Here is a 21,062-nt window from a genome sequence, read left to right on the forward strand (position 1 = left end):
GTTCGTTTTTCAGACTTGAAAAAGATGTTTAAGTCCTACTCACAGATTAGATTTTATGGGGTGTCTTCTAAGTACCTCTCTGTCAACAGCCTTCTTTCCTCCAGAGAAAGTATCCTTTTAATCATTTCCACTTTTAAAAATCTGGTTAATCAAAACATGTTCACAGCAAGAGAGTTCCTCAAAAGTCTGGGTTACATGACTTTTTCCATTCTAAGGGTTCCATTTGCCAGACTCCATATGAGGAAAATCCAGTGCAGCCTCAAATCAGTTTGGATGTAGTACATTCACTCTTTAGCATTTCCAATTACTTGTCTCAATTTCATCAAGAAGGAACTGTTATGGTAAGCCAGTCTGGTCTTACTAAATCAAAGCCTTCTTTTTTTCCTTCTCTCTCCTTCCGGCTTAGCCAGTCACAACAGATACTTTGGAGTTCATATGGGGAGCAGCCTTTTAAGGTATCAAAGTCCAGGATACCGGAGAGCCTTATTTCAGGTGCGAACACACACATTTCAAGCAAATGATGGCTCTAACAAAAGCCATTAAAACTCTGCTAGCCTTAGACTTCTGGTTTCCTGTTAGTGATAACAGACAGCACCACAGTGAAGTGGTATATAAACAAACAGGGAGGGAACAAGAACCTGTCCTTAATTTCAGACTAGCCATGATAGTTTTTGAGTTGGCAGTACAGAACAGACTCACTATTCAGGTTATGTATATTCTGTCAGAGCACAACACAGTAGCAGACTCTGATTAGATCCAAGAAAGTCCCTCAGAAGTGAATGCTACACCCAGAGGTCTTTCAGGAGATTGTCCACATGTTAGGAACTCTCCAAGTAAATCTGTTTGCATCATATCTCAACAAGACAACTAAACCATTTCTGTTCCAGGACACTTAACAAACAGGCCCGGAAAACAAATACATTATCCTTCTTTGAATGGGACTGTTCTTTATGGCTTCCTTACTTTCCTGTGATATGAAAAGTCCTTTTAAAGTACTGATCTACCAAAGGTGCATTTGGCAACTCCTTTTTGGACCAGACAGCATTGGCTAGAGGCAGTTACCAAACACTTCCTCACAGGACAAGTGATCCCTAATCCACTCCAACATTCAAAATCTCCATTTGTCTGCATGGATGATAGGTTTTTGATCCCTTGACTTTTCTAAGGACATGCAACAGGTGTTAAAGAAGGCAAGAAAACCTGCTAGTGAGAAATCATATTCAGCCAAATGGAAAATATTTTCTAGTTGGTGTTATAAGAGAGCAAGAGCAATCCCAAATGGAGGCTCCACTGGTTTTTCAGTACCTGTGTGAATTGCTCATCTCAGGCCTTGTGTACACTTCTGTGAAGGTGCATCAGTACATCATTTTTTTTATTTCTTCTGGTCTGTCTTTAGATCCTTCACCTTCTGTCATATTTATGTTAACATTTTTTGAAAGGAGCATTGCAAATTAGATGACTTAAGAAGACAACTGGCACCTTTTTGGGATCTTAATTTTCTGTTGAAGTTAGCTCTTTCTCCTCCTTTCTACCTCCCTTTGAACCTGCAGGCAGCCGTTTCTTCTTTATAATTTCTTAAATGGAAGACTGTTTTTATCCCTTCATTGCTTTGACCTCTGCTAGATGTGTATGTCAATTACAAGCCCTAATGTCTACGCAACCTTTTCTGCTATTCCATTAAGGCAAGGTGAGTATTAAAAGAAATCCTTTCATGCCAAAGGTTGTTTCTGGATTTACTTTTAACCAAACTATATATCCCCATGTGTTCTTCCCTGATCCCTAAACAAAGTCGGAAGATTTTTTCATACTTTAGACGCTCACAGGAAGTTAATGTTTTATTTGGACAGGGTTGAAAGATTTTAGAAAATCTAATCAACTTACTAAATAGTCAGTAGGTGGCAGCCTTTTGGTCACCTCACCCACCTTCTTCAGCAAGGTCAGGTTTGCTGATGGTTTACAAGTTTCCCTATGACTTGTAGCTGCATTCAGGCTACCTTTTATCCACAGGGAAACCTCTAGCTGTACAGCCCTGTAGCCCTCAGCTTGGCAGTTGAGTACCTCCACACCTGCCTAGAACCACTTGGAGGAGAATCCCCAGAAAACAGAAGAGCTGCCCATGATCTAGAAGCCTGGGTCCAGAGTTCATGCTGTGGATAGAGTTGAGTACAGTTACATTTAGCCAGTACCATTCCAACAGCTCAGTCTGTTTTCTCATTGCAAAGGTCACATTCCACATATGTAAAGATAACTGTAATTTCTGTTGCTATAGCCATACTTGCCCAGTTACTTCCCTTTAAATGCATTCTTATCTAGATGGCACTGGAGCGGAGTTTTACACATCACCATACAGATGGTGGTCCTACACTGAGAATCCACAGAATCATTTCAGAATAAGCCTGGTCATGTTGTATAGATGCTGCAGCCACTAGGCTTTCACAGACTCTGACTCTTAGTCTAACTGCAGAAACAGGTCATGGTAACCGTAGTCTTGACGTTGTCTTCAAAGGTAGAGAACTGCTGACCACTACTGGACAACTTCTCAGGAGGCTGAAAGAATATTTTCTGGAAATCCTTAAACCTCTGCCATGCCTTATCAGAGGAAAGTGTCAGAAATCTCAGTGTATTGGGTCTGCAGCTGAATTTATTCTGGTGGTTAAAGGCCTCTCTGGTGATAAGACAGCAGGTGTGGATGAGATCCTGCTAGATATGTTGAAAGTAGTGGACAATGGTTGGGCTAGTATTTGTAATGCACCTCTAAAGTGTTGAATGGAAGGTGGACACAGTGTTTAATCTTTAAAGACAAACTTGTCTTTAAAAATGGCTCCAAAGAGTTATTCCCATCTATAGAGATATTGCAGTCATTAGGATCCTTGAAATCGCTATGCCAGAGTGCCGACAAGTACAGTGTTTGCATTTGAATTTTCTGGGCATTCAGACAGTTTCTGAAAGAATTAGATCACAGGTAACAAACTGTGGAAATTGGTTTTCTCCACAAGGTTAGTGGGCTTGCTGTGTGTGACAGGGTGAGAAGCCTGATGATTCGGGGTAGCTTCTAAGTAGAGAGACTGCTTCTTCTAAACTGAGAACCCACTGATGTGGTTCAAGAATCTTTCAGGGTACCTGCTAGACCGTAACCATTGAAGTTGTTTTGGGGTTGGCCCATTAGGTGAAGTTCTGGTTGCAGAGGACAGAGAAAACTTGGGGAAAATCCCCCAAGCTGAATGAAATCTGTGGCTAAGGAATCGAAAAAGCTGCGTTGCTTAGCTTCTGGTCATCATAACTCTCATAAGGAATAACCAAAGGAAAGGACAGTGAAGTTATTTACTGTCCCTCTCTCCAGATGCTGGTTCTGAAAAGATATTTTGTAGTTTTGAAACAGTGACATTGTGATATACTTCATGCAGTATTTAATATATTTTGTTAATCCTAAACAGCAGTAGGCATGAGCAGTTCAACAGTCAGGTACTAGATATTGTAGCAGATTTTGGTCTTTCTGTTGAAGTGGTGTATATGTGCACACATGTATCAATTATTTGTAATTATGAAGAATGTGGTTCATGTTTTTTTTTTGTTGTTTTGTTTATTTGTGCTAGGGAGGTGTTTCTACTGGTCTGTCACCCAAACCAATACAGATTCTGTATGGACATACAGAGGAAATAACAAGTGTGGCAATTAGTACCGAATTGGATTTGGCTGTTTCTGGAGGCAAGGTACAGCAGTGCTTTTTACTGGATCTCTAACAGTTGTATCATGCATGTTTTCTATGTCACAACAGTTAAGGTAGGATATGCATTGAACATGTATGTTTTCAGTTCTTGTTTGTGTCATGGATTGAATCCAGTTAAAGTACATCATTCACAGCATTTTAGCACCTTCATGAAGGAAAAATATTTAGTACTATGCTCTCATTCAGTTGTAATGCAACACTTGTTTCATTTGAAAGAAGTATAACAGTAGAAGAGGAAATTCATTGCCCTAGGAGTAGAACAGGTCTTAATTTTTTTCGTTGTTATTAGATGCTTTGTATAGTGAACGTTTCTCTTCCTCCAATAGCAGATGGTCTTACATTTTTTTCATAATAGCTTTGTACAGGGTGATTTTTATTTTTAAGTCTGTATGACAGTGGTGGTCTAGGCATGGCAAAAAAAGAGGAAAACTTTTTTACTGCAATGAGTTTTACTGAAGGAGCACACATTGTCTAGCATTTGTGAGTTTTATTGCCCATTCACTGTGCACCTTTTCCATTTCCCAATAGAAATAATGTTACATAATGTACGGAATCAATAGACACAAAGTGGTAAAAGCCGTAACTTAGAGGTATAAAAACTAAATAAAAAAATGTGATCCCAGTTTCTTTTCTTCACATCTCTAGCCTCTGCTCTTTACTTGAGAATAAATCTTCTGAAGTCTACTCGAAGTACAAAATTACTTGTAAAAACATTTCTATGCCCAACACTTCTGGACTTCATTGCATACTGAGAGGCCTTACAATTTTTTTCCCATTGTTCTTTTGTATTTTGTCATTCTAATCTTCCCTCCCAGAACTTTTAAATCTCCTCTTTTTTTATTGTCTTTATGTGGAATTCTACAAGCCTTACTATTTATTCCATTCTTTGGAGCATCTCCTGGTCTTGATTCCACTAAAAAATCCTACCAAAAGTAGATCCAAGAAATAGAGACAGAGAGAGGGGGAGGAATTTGGAATGCAGATCCATAAGGAGCATATTTGACGACCATACAGAATATTATATTCATAAAGTAGCAGAAAGTATTCTAAGAACTAAGCTAACAGGAGAATAGAGAAAGAAGATTTTGCCAATGTGGATGACTGCAACTAAGGGAACAGAAAATAGGCAAGATGGGGCCAGAATTTACTGGAGAAAAGAGGGAAAGTTAATAGATTGAGATTAGGCCACGAAGACATTTGGACTGCAGGCTACAAGACTGCCTTCTCTTCCAGAGATTGATATTAGAGTAGAGGCAAAGAGAAAGGGGTAGGGGAATCTGAATTGAAAGACATGGCCTGGTGGAGTTTTTAATTGAATCTACAACAAATGCTGCTGTTAAACAGTGGATAATTAGTAGATGTCACATGATAGCTATAAGAATCAATCAGAGGAAGATAGAAAAGACTGGGAACAGACTTGAAAAGTAATCAGCCAAAGAACAATGGGAGGACATATGTATTGCTCCCACGTATGCAATAAAGTGCAGAAAGCTTAAGTCATTGCTTGGAAGTGTTTGCATATAGGTACTTCTATACCTGAAGCAGACTCCAAAGAATTTTTTCCACAGGTAGATGGCAAATGTTGGAGGTGTGATGGGGAAGAAAGGTAACTGGAAGCATATGTTTTGGGAGTGCAGTGAGGTGACAGATTTAAAAAACTCACCACAGAGTACTCTGTTACAACTACTGGGTGAACAAATACCTGTAACTAAGGAAATTAATATTTTCAGCAGGGACACAGGATCTGAATTATGTAGACATAGTAAGGCCTTAAGTTTAATTGTGTTGGCTAGCAAAACAAAAGCTTTTACTAGAAAATGGAAATCTAAGACTAAACCAACTATATTTGAAGTATTGAACATTATAAAACAGATAAAAGAAACTGAAGAGGGATGTTTAGAAAAGAGAATGAGCAAATTACATAGACATACATGGAAATTGTGGGAACAATATATGCAGAATACTGTTCAGGAGGCAGAGTGAGATTTAAGAGAAGGCAGGAATTCAGCAATTTATGTAATGTTGACCTGATAGTTACAAGAAGAGAATAAAGGTGGCAGTGTTGTCTCTACATCAGAAAAAAAAAAAGGTGGCAGTGTCTCCTTACATCAAAAATAAGTATACCACAAGGCTGGTCAAAACAGGACATTGCACTTGAGCTTCTCCATGTTCAAATCATCGTAGGCAAAATCCAGTACCACTTCCTTGCAAGCTATAGGTCCTCTTCTGTGACCCAGGAAACCCATACCATGTATTTAAACTTATTGGAAACATTCAAAATCTAACCCAATTCCATATTTCATAAGCAACTTTAATTACCCCACTATTAACTGTGAATGCTATACAACACCAAACATATAAGCACAGAGATTCCTGTATTTTGTAAACACAAACTCCCTGGACAAGATTGTCAGTACACCAACCAGGGGTGCAACCATACTGGATCTGGTCCTCGCTAATATGGGAAAGTGCTGCACACCCCCTAGTGTAATGTCTTCTTTGGTAAGGTCAGACCATAAAATGGTCGTCTTTGAAGTAAAAGTAAAACCTGGAGCCCCAGCTAACCATGGAATATTCAGGAACTACCCTAAGGCTAACACCTTGCTATTAAGTGATGACCTAGCAATGTTTCAAGCCCCCATAAACCTTGAGAACACTGCTGCCAATGCAGAACTGTTCAGAGAAACCCTGTACACGCATGTTAATAGCTGCATAGAGGCAGTTGTACCCACCAGAAAGAAGTACAGAACTACCTCAAAAAACAGGCCACGCTGGTGGAATCACAAAATCAATGTTATGTATAACAGGAAAGAAAATCATGACAAAAATTAGGAGGTGCAGCACCCAGCAAGATAAAAGCAATCTCATCAAATTAAAATCAAGCTAAATAAACAACTCGGTGGACAAATAAAGTCAACCAAATCCAAATTTGAGGTAGATTTGGCCTCCTAGGCCAAAGACAACCACAAGGCATTTTTTAGCTACGTCTGCAACCTCAAAGGCAATACACAATTATGTGCAAAGATCATTGTAAATGCATCCATCTACAGTGAGCCAGAAGATATAGCAAACCTACTGGATGACAAATTCATCTCCAACTTTACCCCCCCTCTTCCCCTCAACATTCCCCTCAGAAAATACCATCAGATATAGCTCCCTCTGCTATCACTAGGGAACAGGTTCTTAATGCTCTTTCTAAGGCTAAGAACACTGCATCAGTGGGCTAGACAGTATCCCAGGATGCCTTTTAAATAGCATAAAACATGAACTATCAGGCCTTCTGGAATCACTGTTTAACTGTAGCCTCCAAACAGGCTTCATGAATGGAGAACAGCAATAGTCATCCCTCTGCACAAAGGTGGGCCATCAACAGACTCTGGAAACTACAGACCCATAAGTCTCACTAGTCTCATAGGCAAAGCCATAGAAAGAACTATCATGGAAATGGTCAGTAATCACATTGTAAACCACCAGGCAGTGGACTCAACCCAGTTTGGTTTTTGTCAAGGACAGGTCGTGCCTACTCAACCTGGAGGACTTCTTTGAAAAGGTCACAAAAGCAATGGACGAGGGCAGAATGACTTACACTGCCGACCTTGACCTGGCCAAGGCATTTGACACAGTACCTCACTTGAGCATTGTTGACACTCGAGAGGTTAGGTACAGACACTTATGTCACCTAGTGGATAGCCAACTGCCTCACTGACAGGACCCAGGAAGTTAGACTTGAGAAGGCCATCTCTACAAAGAGGCCAGTCACAAGTGGAGTCCCTTGGGAATCAGTCCTGGGGCCGTTCCTTTTTGGCATTTACTTTTTGGAAGTCAAAGCCAGTGTCAGTGGCCTCTGTCTGACTAAATTTGCAGATGATTGCAAATTAGGAGACATCATTGAATCCCACACTGACACAAATGTTCTCCAGGAAGGGCTAAAATGGACAAACAACTGGTATCAGAGCCATGGACTAAAACTAAATGCCAAGAAATGCGTAATGTTATCCTTTGGGAAGTCATCCACCACTAATAACTATCATATTGACAGCATACCGCTAAGAGATGACCCATTAGTCAGGGACTTGGGGACACACATGGACAGTAATCTAGGCTTTGACCATCATGTGTCTGCAGTACTAAAGAAATCATTCTATGTTGCAGAACTTATAAACAAAGGTATGGCATCTGGGTCCAAGGAAGTCATTGTTACAATGTATTCGGCATTCATCAGACCTGTCATTGAGTACAGTGCCCCCTTTGGTATGTTCCTAACCAGGCATATCCAACAGTTGGAACGTCCACAGAGGTTCCTCACTAAAAGAATACAGGGCATAAGTAACATGTCCTATGCAGATGGGCTCACGGCTCTATCCTGTATTCTGTCTCCTGTGTATGGGCTGTTGAGGAGAGAACTATGCCTGGCATACAAGTATTGTCAGACTCCACTCTGATGGGCCTTCTGCATATCCACAAAACAAACAGCACCAGAATTACCTGTTCTAAAGACTTAAACCTTGCCTGTGATATAATAGGACTTGCTGGAGAGACAGATATGTATCCAGTAGACTACCCTGTCTCTGGAACAGGCTTCCCACCCATGTGAATCAGAGTTCCTCCCTAACCCAATTCAGTTGTATATTGGGCAATTGGATGGGGAACAGGAAATTCACTCTTGTGTTGGCATCGCTCTCTATAATGGATGCAAGCAGCCTGTAAAAGGTTCATCTTCCAGGCCTCTGCTTGTAAATGTTTAATTTGCCAAGCCTCTGCTTAAACTTACCATGGGTACCAGAACTTGTCATAGGTTTGGGATGCATGGCTAGGTGAAGGCCCTTGTGGTCGTTAGCATAGTAAACCCTACTCGTGTACCAATACACTTACCCAATGCTTTCTGGAATTCATTAATTCCAATGCCCTGGACCAGCTCGTTCTTAGCCCCACTAGAGGTAGCAACATCCTTGACCTGGTCATTACTAACATGGGCGATCGTTGCTCTACATCAATAGTCAACTCCTTCCTGGTTAGATCCGACCACAAAGTAATCACCTTGGAAATTCACATCCCCACCTGACCCCCCCCCCCCCCACAAGGTAACCGCCGTGAAAAATTTCTCCAAAGCTAACTCCTAAAAACAGTGGTGGCTAAAGGAAGCTAATTTGGTGGTTTCCTGCCATAAACAAACTCTACAACAGAAGGAGGAAACTGATGCGGAATAAGGTGAAGTCCCAAGACTGGAAAAACTTCCTTATCAATCTCAACAAAACGTTGAGAGCCCTCATCAAGTCCTCTAAAGCTAGCTATGAAAACAGAATTGCAGCAGATAGTAAAGACAACCACAAGGCCTTCTGTAGTTAATTATATTTAGTTATAGTTTTAATAAAACAGCTTTAACTACTGATCTGTTTACTGGATTTATGCTCACTCCCTTGGTGGTCACACTGTGTATATTTTGCTTTGTACTTTGGTGTTTTGACACAGTGCCCCCTTTAGTCATTTGTCTTGGTTTTTTATATGTACCTTCTATAGTTATGTAAAGAATCTCCACGGCAATACCCAGATTTGCTCTGAGCTACTGCACAATGGTACCTCCTATACCAAGCCAACAGATATTGCCAATATATTGGCCGACAGATTCACTGCTAACTTTACCCCTCTCTCATCTTCCAAAGGACCAATCAGAGTACCAGTAGATTGCCAGGCACTCAGTATTACTGCTGCACAGGTTAAACAGCACTGTCCAGGGCCAAGAATACAGCTTCTATGGGACCTGACAATATCCCTGGCTGTATTCTTCATGAACTACAGAGTGAACTGGCACCTCACCTGTGTGCCCTGTTCAATCACAGCCTCACCTCAGGTTTTGTCCCTACCGAATGGCGCACTGCTACAGTCATCCCTCTCCACAAAGGAGGAGTGACTACAGACCCCGGAAATTATCGCCCCATTAGCCTGACGAGTCTGATATACAAAGCTATGGAATGCATTATCGTGGACCTAATAAACAAGGATGTAGGGAATCTCCAAACTCTGGATCCTACACACTTCGATTTCGTGAAGGGTAGATCATGTCTGCTCACCTTGGTCGACTTCGAGTCAGTCACCAGAGCTGTGGATGAAGGCAAGGTGGTTCATATAGCCTACCTTGATCTGGCTAAGGCCTTCGATACCATTCCAAACTTAGGAATCATAGAAAAACTCACGAAGCTAGGCATCAACCCCTATATCACTAGGTGGGTTGCAAACTAGCTCACAGATAGAACCCACAGTGTGAAAGTAGCTGACTCCAAGTCAGACTGCCAACCATTCACATGTGGAGTTCCACAGGGTTCGGTCCTGGGTCCTCTCCTGTTTGGTATCTACTTCTCTGAAGTTCAGGCCAACACAAAGGAACTCTGACTGACAAAGTTTGCAGACAATTGCAAGTTTGGAGCTATTATTAACTCCCCAAGTGATGTTGACATCCTACAAAAAGGCCTCAATGAGACCAACAACTGGTGTCAGAACCATGGCCTTAAGCTCAGTGCCAAAAAATGTGTCTTCATCCCCCTTGGAAAAACCCAGTTCCCTTGAATTACCACATTGATGGTAGCCCACTGAACACAGAAGGCATTGTAAGAGATCTGGGAACACAGGTTGATAGCAACCTCTTTTTTGACCACCAAGTTGCCACTGTGGTCAGAAAGTCTTTCTATGTGGCACATCTCATTACTAAGGTTTTTGCATCCAGGAAGAAAGAGGTCATTGTCTCCCTCTACTCTTCCCTCATTAGGCCAGTCATCGAGTACAATGCCCCATTTGGTGTGTACCTCACTAGACACCTGCAACAACTGGAGAGGTCACAAAAAATACCTCACAAAGAGGATCCTAGGCTTTAAATACTTGGCCTGTATGGACAGACTAAAAAAACTCCAACTATTCTCTCTCTCATATCGCCTACTTAGAGGTGATCTCTGCCATGTCTGAGCCAGCTCTGTTAGGAGTGCTACATCTAAAGAAATCCCAATCCTTCCACACCACACCCTCCAGAGACTTCAACCTCATTACCACAATCAACAGAACATGCTGGAGGGACAGGTTCATCACCCAGAGACTGACGATAATATGGAATAGACTTCCCATACATGTCAAACAGAGCACCTCACTGCCATCTTCAAGAGAAATCTTGATGAGTGGATGGGAAATAGAAAATTCACCCCTGGGATCACTGCAGTGGCTCTACATGACAGAGGCACTAGGAACTAAAGTCGGGTGGCACGATGCCAGGGTAATCCTATGGGTTAGGCTTGTAAAGGCTCCAGGGCCATTAACCTAGTACACACCTATCAGCTTATCAACCTGTGAACCTAAGATATGTAGTGTATAATGTATGTAAGTGGAAGATGTTTATATGTTTCGTTTTCTTTTCTGTTCATGTATATATGCCAGTGTTTTAAGTGATAATTTAATAAAGGTATTTAAAAAAAAATCCTACCAGAGCTTGTCTTTCAGTACTCTGCCTCCCCATGTATAATCCCCCAATAGCCTCCACTGTAGAAGGCATTCTCTGAACTACATTTGAAGCACCTGCTCAGATTCTTCCCACTCTGTCACTTTTCCATTCCAGCATATTTGCTCCCAATATCATGACTCCTTATTAAGTTTCCTCCAGTTACTTCCTGCTGCCATCTTACATGTTTTCTGTACCCTTATTTTATGTATTCCTGTTGGCACAATCTCCTTTCTTCAATTCCTCACTGATTGTCTTTTATTGTTTGCCACTTTATTTGAGAGAGCGTGAGAGAGTGTGTATATATGTATGTGTGTATACATATTGTATCTTGTATAGTTATTTCTGTTCTCTTCAAGGAATTGTTTTCAAAACAATCTCTTTACATTCCTCGTACCTCCACCTTACTCCACCATCATCTTTTTTTTTCCACTTTTATCTATAGCCTGTGCTTTATGTAAAAGTTTCAGCAGTGTAGCTTTGAAGTATGTATCCCTTCAAATCAGGTAGTCCTGAATCACCTTGTACAATAGGAAGAATCAGCTTCTCTCTTTAGTCTTGCCTTCTTCCCTTCCCAAATAAATCCATTTAACTCCTTCTCGACATTTCAGTATACATCTTTGTGACCACAGATGACAGAGAAATCAGCCTATAATTAGTAGGACCCATCTTATTTTAGTCCAGTTTGGGAACAAGTATCGCATTTGCTGTCATTTCAGAGCCTGATAAATAATCCTTCTGCTCCAGAAATATTTTATGTAAGGTATTAAGCAGAACATGTTTAGTCTCCAGTTAATCGTTCAGTTAATGCTTCACTGTGTTGCAATTCAAACTCATTAGTAACATTTTCATATGGGTACTACTTCACAATATCCTGCAGTGTTTCAGAAGTTTCAGCAACCATTATTAGTAACAAAAATATTTAGATCTATAGTTATCACTTTGCTCTACTAACCTTTTTTTTCCTCCATCTAATAATATTCCACCATATCTTGTAACAGATAGGGTTATGTCATAATTACTCATGCAGTTACAAAACTGATTTTTCAAGTGGCTAATTTCTCACCATATTCTATCTCAAACCTGAAATCATTACTTTGCTTCATTTAGATTTTCAAAAATCAAGATCCCAGTCCGTTTACTATTGAAAGGGCAATCAGACTGTTCAAATTCTGTATGTCCAATCTCCCAATTCGACATGCAGAAAAAAATGAAAAAAAAAATGTTGAAATGCACAACACCGAATGCTAGTGTGCATTCGCTGTTGTGAATTTCAAAATTCTGAATGTAGATCGCACTTATAGTGGGGGTCGGACATGTACCCTTTCCTTCACTGTAGTGCGATTTCAGAGTTTGTATATATAAGTAGGGGGATGTGGGGGGTGCAGGGGGGCATGCCCCCCTGCAAAAGTGTTTTGTTATTGTAGACAGGAAGTGCAACATTTTCAGTAAAGTCGACATTTTCAAGATTTCGGCTTTACCGAATTGCTGCATTCTGCATTTTTTCTGTTTGGTGTTGTGATTTCCAGTCATATGATTCAGACATCTGAACACTCGAACCGAGTTGGTTTGAGGAAATGATAGTAAACAGTCCAAAATACTCTGTAGTGACAAGTTTCAGTTTATACTTTAAATGTCTTCTGTTACACTCCTCAGTTGTTTCTGAAAATTACAGTTGATGCTTCAAATTCACCTGAGCATAGTCATGCCCAGCATATACAAGCCACCTGGCAGTGTCTAAACTCCCAAGATATATATTTTTTCAGAGAGAGAGTTTTTCCAAATATCACTCTGGGTCTAACTTTAATGATACAGTTCATGAGGACTGGTAACCTAGCTTTGTTGACTGCTCACCACATGCTACTCCAAGCGAACAGCCAACTTCCTCCCCACAGCCCACCATTTGCTAATAGCGGTAAGAGGCTCACTTCCCTGGGCAGTATCCTAAAGTTTTCACATGGTAGCTAAGGCTGGAAGCTTTTACCCCCACCATTGTCTGCTGTCCTCAGGCCATCCCCTTTCTGTCTTCTCATTCTGATCATAGCAGAATAAGTGTAATCGCCCCACTAAACCATTTGGCAGTATCTAAACTCCTAAGATGTATATTTTTTCATATGTGTATATATATATATATATATATATATATATATATATGAGAGAGAGATTTTTTTCCCAGAGATGTATATTTTTTCCAAATTTTTTCTTTCAAGATTTGCAAAGTTTTAAATCAACCTCCTTCATAGGTTGAGCACTCGCTCACTCTAGATGACATCTTTCAATCTCTGCACCATGTGGGCGACTCTTTTTTGTTTCTCTGACAGTCCCCCCATGGCTTGAGACCCAGTGCTCAATGTGAATCAGTTTAAATTTTATATTCAACCCTACTGGATCTCTATTCCTTTATTTTATTGTCAGCTAAGACATGGTTCCCCCCATGGTCACTACAATTCCATAACTAGACCGGTAGTTTTGCTAATTTTTTTTTCCTCCAAGGTTGGTAACCTGGCCACAAGCCATTGAATAGTTTTTATAATGAGACTGCAGTTACTAGCTGGGAATGTATCCACTATCATGGCAAACTGTGTAGGAAGGCCTCCGATCCTTAAACCACAAAGGTGGATAATTACACAGTTTTAGACCCAGCATTTCTTTTAAACTGAAAGAGACAGCACTGCAACTGGTTTCTGGGCCATGTGAACAGCTCATCATTCATTCTTTAATAGCCAGGCACCTCAGCTGGTTCCTTACTGGGCTTTATACACTGCGTTCCTTACAGATAATTTTTACAGCAGCTAAGGATCCCTCGATACTTGTCCCCCCTTTTGTTAGCTAAGCGGAGGCACAAGGGGGAATCCAAGGAGAAACAGAGCATGGCCACCCTCCTTTACCCTGTAGCACTTGGTTATTTTTTTTCTTTATTTTTTTATAATTTAATTTTTCACCTGGCAACATTTTGATAGCACTCTGAGGCTATTTTTATTTTATGGGTTAAGAGCTGGAGGCCACGCATGCACACAGAACTTTGCCCTCCACTGGAACTTGGATCCTCATTCCAAAAGGCAGTCCCATTAGCTGGCCCACCAGGGAGGATAGTCTCTCCATTCAGCCCCCTTGCCCCTACTCACTCATCCAAACAGCCATAGTGGTCACGGTACTATTCACCCCAGAACAAATTACTTTAGCAATCACAAACGCATCCTTTTCTTAGATTATAAGATAAAACATGTTATTTTTAGCTTTATATTTATATTTTTTCTACTGGTATGTCTGATGAAGGTTTCCCGAAAGTGCAGCACACTTTAAAATAGGCTCACATGTAATAACCGACTGCTATGGATTTCATTGATTAAATAAAAAAATCTCTTTTAATTTTTGGGTACTCGTATAGCTTAAGTATATTGAAATTACAACTAAGGAGGCTTCACTTTTAATTATGTGGCATTTTTGGAGAATTATTTTTACTTGACTACTATGAAGTGTTAATATGTCTGCATAAACTAATTAATTATTTGAAATGAATGTTAAGACCAAAACACACCTCTCTGTAACTCCACCCAAATGCACTCTAGGTTAGGCCTCCCGTGTCATCACTGGCATCCACAATAAAGGTTTAATCCTCCCCTTATCTGCCCCCTGTGTCCAATTCGAGGTCCGTACCTGACGTACGTTTTTTACAATAAATTCAGAGATATAGCACCTTTCCTCAGTTATCTAAGCAGCATTCATTTGCCAATAAAGATTGTAAAGGATTGAGGATTGTGTTTTATGTCATATTCGCATCTTAAAGTACCAAGGGCTGAGTTGAACATGTTCGACTTTTAGCTCTACCCTCACAGAATCTCTGAGTCAGCATAACTGCTTAGGCAAGAATTTAGAGAAGAAGAGCTTCCAGACTAACTTAGGGAGCTATTTAACCTTGTACACCCCTCCCCCACACCTACGAGTAATGTCCAATTTTTATTTAATTTTTTCCCCTAGTGACAAGGATCATTAAGGCATCTCTACTAGCAAAGACCAAAGGACTGAACACAGGCAGATACCCTCTTTCAAGGTCCTAAGAAAGCTAATTTGGGCAGTTTTGCGGTGGTTTAAAGTCCCAGAACCATTGGTAGAATTAGTAAAAGCTGTGTATAAGGACCCAATGACTCAAGTATGAACAGTGCTCAGTCTCAGAGAGGTTCCCAGTGGGAGTGGGTATGTCAAGTATAAATATCATTTGCAAACATATCCAGCTTTTCTTGACTACCATACCAATTATATATCCTTGAATTTTTTAATCCCTTTTTTCTTTGCCATTGGTTCTAAATATAATGCAGATAACAAAAGGGGAATGAGGACACCCCTGCTTGGTTCCTCTGCTCAAGCAGAAATTATCAGAGAGGACGCCACCTCTACCAACGCTAAGTTTCACCTCTTATTCCAAATATATATTCTTTTAATCAACCGTATAATTTTTTTCAGGAAATGCAAATGCTTCCATTGCCCTGCTCGTAAAGTCTCAGCTTACTCTGTCAAATGCATTCTCTGCATCAAGACCCACCACCAACAATGGTATTTCTTACATTTGCTTCCCTCTGGAGCATCAGTATTCTGTTAATGTTGTTAAATGTTTGCCTCCCCTCCAGAAAGTCACATTGATCCATTTCTATCAATTATGGCTTTACTAGTGCCATTCTTATAGCCATTATAAACATGAACACTTTGTAATTATGGTTGATGAGCCTGTATGAAGCTGGGTCTGATGGATCTTTACCCTCTCTAGGTATTACAGCTACCACTGCTTTCTTCCAGGATGTTGGTACTTCTCCTCCTCTTAAAATACTGTTAAACAAAACCTTCCAGATCTTTTTAGTTTTTTCCCATCCTAGCTTCTAAACTTCCACAGAAATACCATCCATTCCTGGGAACTTTTCTGTAGATTGCTTATTCTCCTCCTATTCTAACCATTAGTAATTGAGCCTCATCTACCTCTTACCTTAGCATATTTAATTCTTCCATAAACATTTTCATTTTTATCTTTTCTTGTTTTCCATATTTCTCTGCTTTATACAGAGTTTCATAGAATTTCCAAAATATTTCTAATACCTCTACAGGATCTCTTGTTACCTTCCTTGTTATAGGCTCCTTAGGCTTGGGGACAGCCCTTTCTACTTTCTGTTGCCCGAGTCATTGTGCTAAAAGTTTTTGTGCTCTAGTGTTTTTATCAAAAAACAGTTCCTTAGCAGCAATCTTTCTAACCTGTGTATATTATCGAGGTAATCCTTCATTTTCTGCTTAGCATTCTGCAGTTGATCCTCCTCGTCTTCTGTGAGATTCCCCCTATTCTGGAATACTTGAACATTTGTAAGTCCCCCTAAATAATTCTTATTACCTCTTAACCATAGCTTGCTTTGTTTTATTTCCATTGTATTTCAAACTCCACCTTAATGTTAGCCCACTCTGTACCTATAAATTTAGAAGTAATTTCTATCCCCTCAAATAGCTTCTGCATAATCTCCACTACCCATTCCTTAAATTCTTCTCTTTTCAACAGATAGGTGGGAAAGTGCCTGTGTCTCATTTTTATTTAATTACCCTGTGTTTTTATTTTAGTTATTATTGGCACATGATCTTAAATAGTTATTGGGTGTGTATCAAGACCTTCAATTAAATGCACATATTCCTGTGAAATGTAAATTCTGTCTAGCCTAGCCCAGTTTTCACATCTTGGGGAATAATATGTAAATTCACTCAACTCCCATTACTGAGTTCACATTTTCCATGCCAAATATTTTCATAAATTTTATTTCAAAAATCTCACCTCCTTTGTTATACTTTCCCTTCTGGGCCTCCCAGACGCATCTCACTGCTGCAAATCAAATTCCAGCCCTGAAAACTGATTATTTCTCCTAGAATGGACGGCGCAGTGTCGCCTCACAGCAAGAGCCTCTCTGGTTCAATTCTTGGTTGGGGTACCTTCTGTGTAGAGTCTGCATGTCCTCCCTGCATTCATGTGGGTTTCCTCCGGCTGCTCCAGTTTATCTCCCACGTTACAAAGACATACATCTGGAGCATTTCTCCCCAGGCCTCCGCTAAAAATTGGCTTTGTTTCAGGTTGGACTTTCCCAGTAAACAAATGTTAAATAAATAAGTAAATACATTTTCTTAAGCTCTATTATAGCAGTTTTAGGTGGAATATAAATACATGCCAGTGTAATCCTCCTCCCTTGCCAGTAGCCCCTTAGCACTACAAATCTGTTATTATTATCTTTTTTATCCTCTTCTATCACTGTTGGAGCTCCTCTTGCAATTAATATAAGTACTCTTTTCCTTTATCCCAGATATTCTGCTGAGTAACCATCCTGAAAACTTTTCTTTATCAAATTCCCATGCTCATTTTTTCCCAAGTGTATCTCCTGTAGCATAACTATTTGCACTGCGCATTTTTATATAGTTCACTATCTTTCTTTTTTGTATTCTTGTGTGTTTTCTGTAACATAGCTGTTTGCACTCTACATTTTTTAATGTAGTTTACTGTTCTTTCTTTTTTGTATTTATCTGTGAGACCATTGGCATTTAAAGACATTACAGAAAGCTTCATTGTATTAAAAAGTTATTTTTGCCACATTTTACGTAGAACCCCTTTTTTAAAATGTCTAGATCCAGCTTCTGGGTTAAATGCATACACTGTTTGGCAAGTTGAACTTTTTTTATAATTTCTTGTCATATCCATTTGAGTCTGTCATATCTTACAGAACACTTTGTTTTATTGAAAGCCCTCAAACAAAAAACAGACAAACCGCCATTACCCCCTAAAACCTGTGAATTTAATACTATTATGCAAAATTATATACATCTTCAAATATTGATGTTTTACCCTCCTAATAGGAAGAAATGTCCCAGACTAACAGCCACACTCATAGACTTGCGTTAATCTAAAAGAAAGGTTATCCATGCTAAGATGCACGGTGCAGCCTGTGCTTCTACTAAGTGTTAGCTGGTTTCATCTGATCTGTATAGCTCTCCCACATGGAAGAGACCCTGAATACTTTCAGAGAACGTCATCTCCTAGCCAGTTTATCTTTTCATCCCCACCCCCAACCAATCACTGTCCACCAGACTGTAACCAGTTTCTCTTTATCAGATTGTTTCCATAGATACATGAGGGCCAGATACAGAATTGCTACTAAGCATACATTCATTTGCTAGAAAAAAGCCTCTTAGTATCCAATATTCTTTTTTATTTACTTGTTTTTTTCTTAAAATGGGTTAGTAAATCAATCTAAGGTGCATTAATCTAGTCATTCCCCATGCAAGAATGAGAAAAGGTACATTCATCATGCTCTTTTAACCAGCCTTTTTTTTTAACATTGCAGTGCCTACGTTTCTTAAAACCGAACAAGAAGAAAGAAGGGGAAAAAAGAACAGCAATGCCCATTTATAATCCCTGTTGCACTTAAAAATAACTCAGAAAATTTTATAGCATGCAAAGAAAACCATACACCACAAAAATGCTACTGTGAAGAAAAAAAAAATTTTCTTTACTTAGTTAACTCCCCCCCCCCCTCTCTTCCCCTCCCCCAAAGCATTTCTTCTAACATTAATGACATGAAGTAGGGCCTATACTTTCAGTCCCCCACAAGTCCAGCAAATTCTGAAGAAGTCCAATATTTCCAGATGTTCTTGTTCTGCTGTGAAATACCAGTCCAGTTGCTTATTTGTGCTTTCATAAAATGAATGCAATCTGTTCCTTCCAGCTTCTCTCGTATAGCTGAAAATCTCAGGATCTGATATTGTCAATTTTTCATCTCATCCTCACTTATGGGTTCCGGATCCAAACATTGGATCTGACTCGGCTGTTACTAAGCTTTTGGCAACCAAATAAGCTGTTGGCTACCTCCCCTTACCCGCAGTGCATCTCTCCCTCTCACTTTAGATACCGTTTGACGCTTTACAAAGACGTGGTTCTTCCATTGAGTTCTTGGATAGTCTGGTCAATATTATAAATTGTTTGCCTCTCTACTTGCCAAGCTTTATTCATTCACATACTTTTCAGCCTTTTCTATCTCCCCTTGCTCTTAAAATCTATTTTCCTATCGTAACCACTTTTTTAATAGGTTACTCCCTTCCCTTATTACCTTTTTAGGTAACCTTAACTACTGCTGTTAGTATTTTTTTCCACCTTTCCTTCCTTTTTGTTTAAAAAAAAAAGTCTTTCCTTTTTATTCTGCCTTTTCTCTGCTGTTCTGGTAGTATGTTTTGCCGGTTTATTGTCATGATGGATAAGCACGATAAGCCTGTAGGTTTAAAACGTGCACAAAGTGCAGACATAAAATACCATTTAGTGGTTCACACTTCATTCCTTGTATGTTTACTGTTTCGGGCCTCTCCACTTACACCAGGATTGTGACATATGTCATCCTTTTAACCATAGAGCATTGACTGAAATAAAAAAAACAAACTTATATTAAGGGGAATGCTTCCCTCAGCTTTTGAAGAGGCCATTTCTGGAAGTCAAGCTAAGCCCTTTACTCCCAAGTCAAAATTAGCTCATTTGAGTCCTGCTTTTTCCCCTTTCTTTGAAAACCAGTGATAAGGGAAAGAAGAGGTCCTCCTTGGCTCCATCAGATTCATTAGAGCCAAAAGCCAAGACTGCTAAACATACCGAACCCAAGTCTTAGTTGGAGCCTTTGGCACCGACCACTACCAAGCTGGATCTGGTATCTTTAGCTTCGGCTCTATCTGTTAAGGATAGATCAGCTCCGTTGGAATTGGATCCAAATAAGAGTCCCTTTAAACCTACTGTGACTCTCCCAAGAACAAGGTACTCTCCTACCATTGATCCAGTCCCTTCAAGAGTACCATCTCCCTTCTTGTCTAGGCTGAAATCCCCGTTCTTTTTCCATTCAACCAGGAGCCTTACTGAGGATGGCATGGAGCGTTCTGTGCAGAAGATCCTATGGGTGCAGGGTATTACCAAGTCTCCCTCGGCCTCAACTCACAGGGTTTCAGGGGTATTCAAGTCTAGTATTCCCCTCTAACCCCTCTGACTTCAGAGCAAGTTTTGGAGCCTTCAAATCAAATACGTTCGGTGCCTGTCAGGTCTGATCAGAAGATGTCTCTCTCTCTTTTTTCAGATTAGGCCTTTGCTCTGAGTTCTTCAGTCATTTCTGAGCTGGTGAACTCCCAGCGCCATAGCAAACCTCGCAGTCCTCAAGTGAGCTCGACTCTCAGGCTGTCAAGCAGTCAGTGCATCTCGGGGCTTCTGTGTAGATGAGCTCAGCTCCAGCTTCTTCCCAGGACTGGCTGTCTTCGGGGTTGGAAGAGGGTTCTACCCACTAGCATGGTTTGTCAAAGCTAGAATCCTCCTCCACTCAGGAGCAGTCAGCCTTTGTGCTTTGGAGAGGACTGTAGCTGCCACTGCAACTAAAAGGTCATCTGTCCCATCAGATCCTCAATCCTGTCAAGATTCCCTGTGCACCTCTTCTGACCAGAGGCACCAGGATACCCAGTGGGGTACCCCTGCCTCTTCTGATACCTCCCCAGAGTACTCCATTGAGGAGGTTCCTCAGAAGAGACTTTGTAAGAGGAAGCATTTGGACTCCATGGAGGAGTTTGCCACTGAAGTCACTGACCTCGATGAGGAAGAAGGATCCCCACAGTCACCTCCTGGGGATGTTTCCTTCAGGGAGGTTCTGGAAATGTTGAAACAGAGAGGTGGCTAGCAATCCAGTAATCCTTCACCTGAGGAGTCTGTGTATCTGGTGGCCTTTGGTTCTTGCCCATCTTCCTACTGGGTGAATCCATCCACAGATGAGCTCATACGTCTGATCTCTCGGCAGGAGTGGTAGACCCTGGATTCCATCGAGTCTGTTTCTC

The 21,062-nt window shown here is 40.4% G+C and overlaps 1 protein-coding gene across 1 annotated transcript in view; it reads left to right on the plus strand.

The window, feature by feature from the left end:
- The window catches only part of NBEAL1 (neurobeachin like 1), a 2,263,075-nt gene that overhangs the window by 2,062,968 nt on the left and 179,045 nt on the right, over nt 1-21,062 (plus strand). Inside the window, exon 52 of the mRNA XM_044075407.1 lies at nt 3,594-3,710. Within this exon, the coding sequence (XP_043931342.1) occupies nt 3,594-3,710 (117 nt within the window). The remainder of the gene's footprint in view (nt 1-3,593; nt 3,711-21,062) is intronic.

Source organism: Protopterus annectens, chromosome 6.part1 (genome assembly GCF_019279795.1).
Source record: "Protopterus annectens isolate FY-2018-M chromosome 6.part1, PAN1.0, whole genome shotgun sequence".
NCBI lineage: Eukaryota > Metazoa > Chordata > Ceratodontiformes > Protopteridae > Protopterus > Protopterus annectens.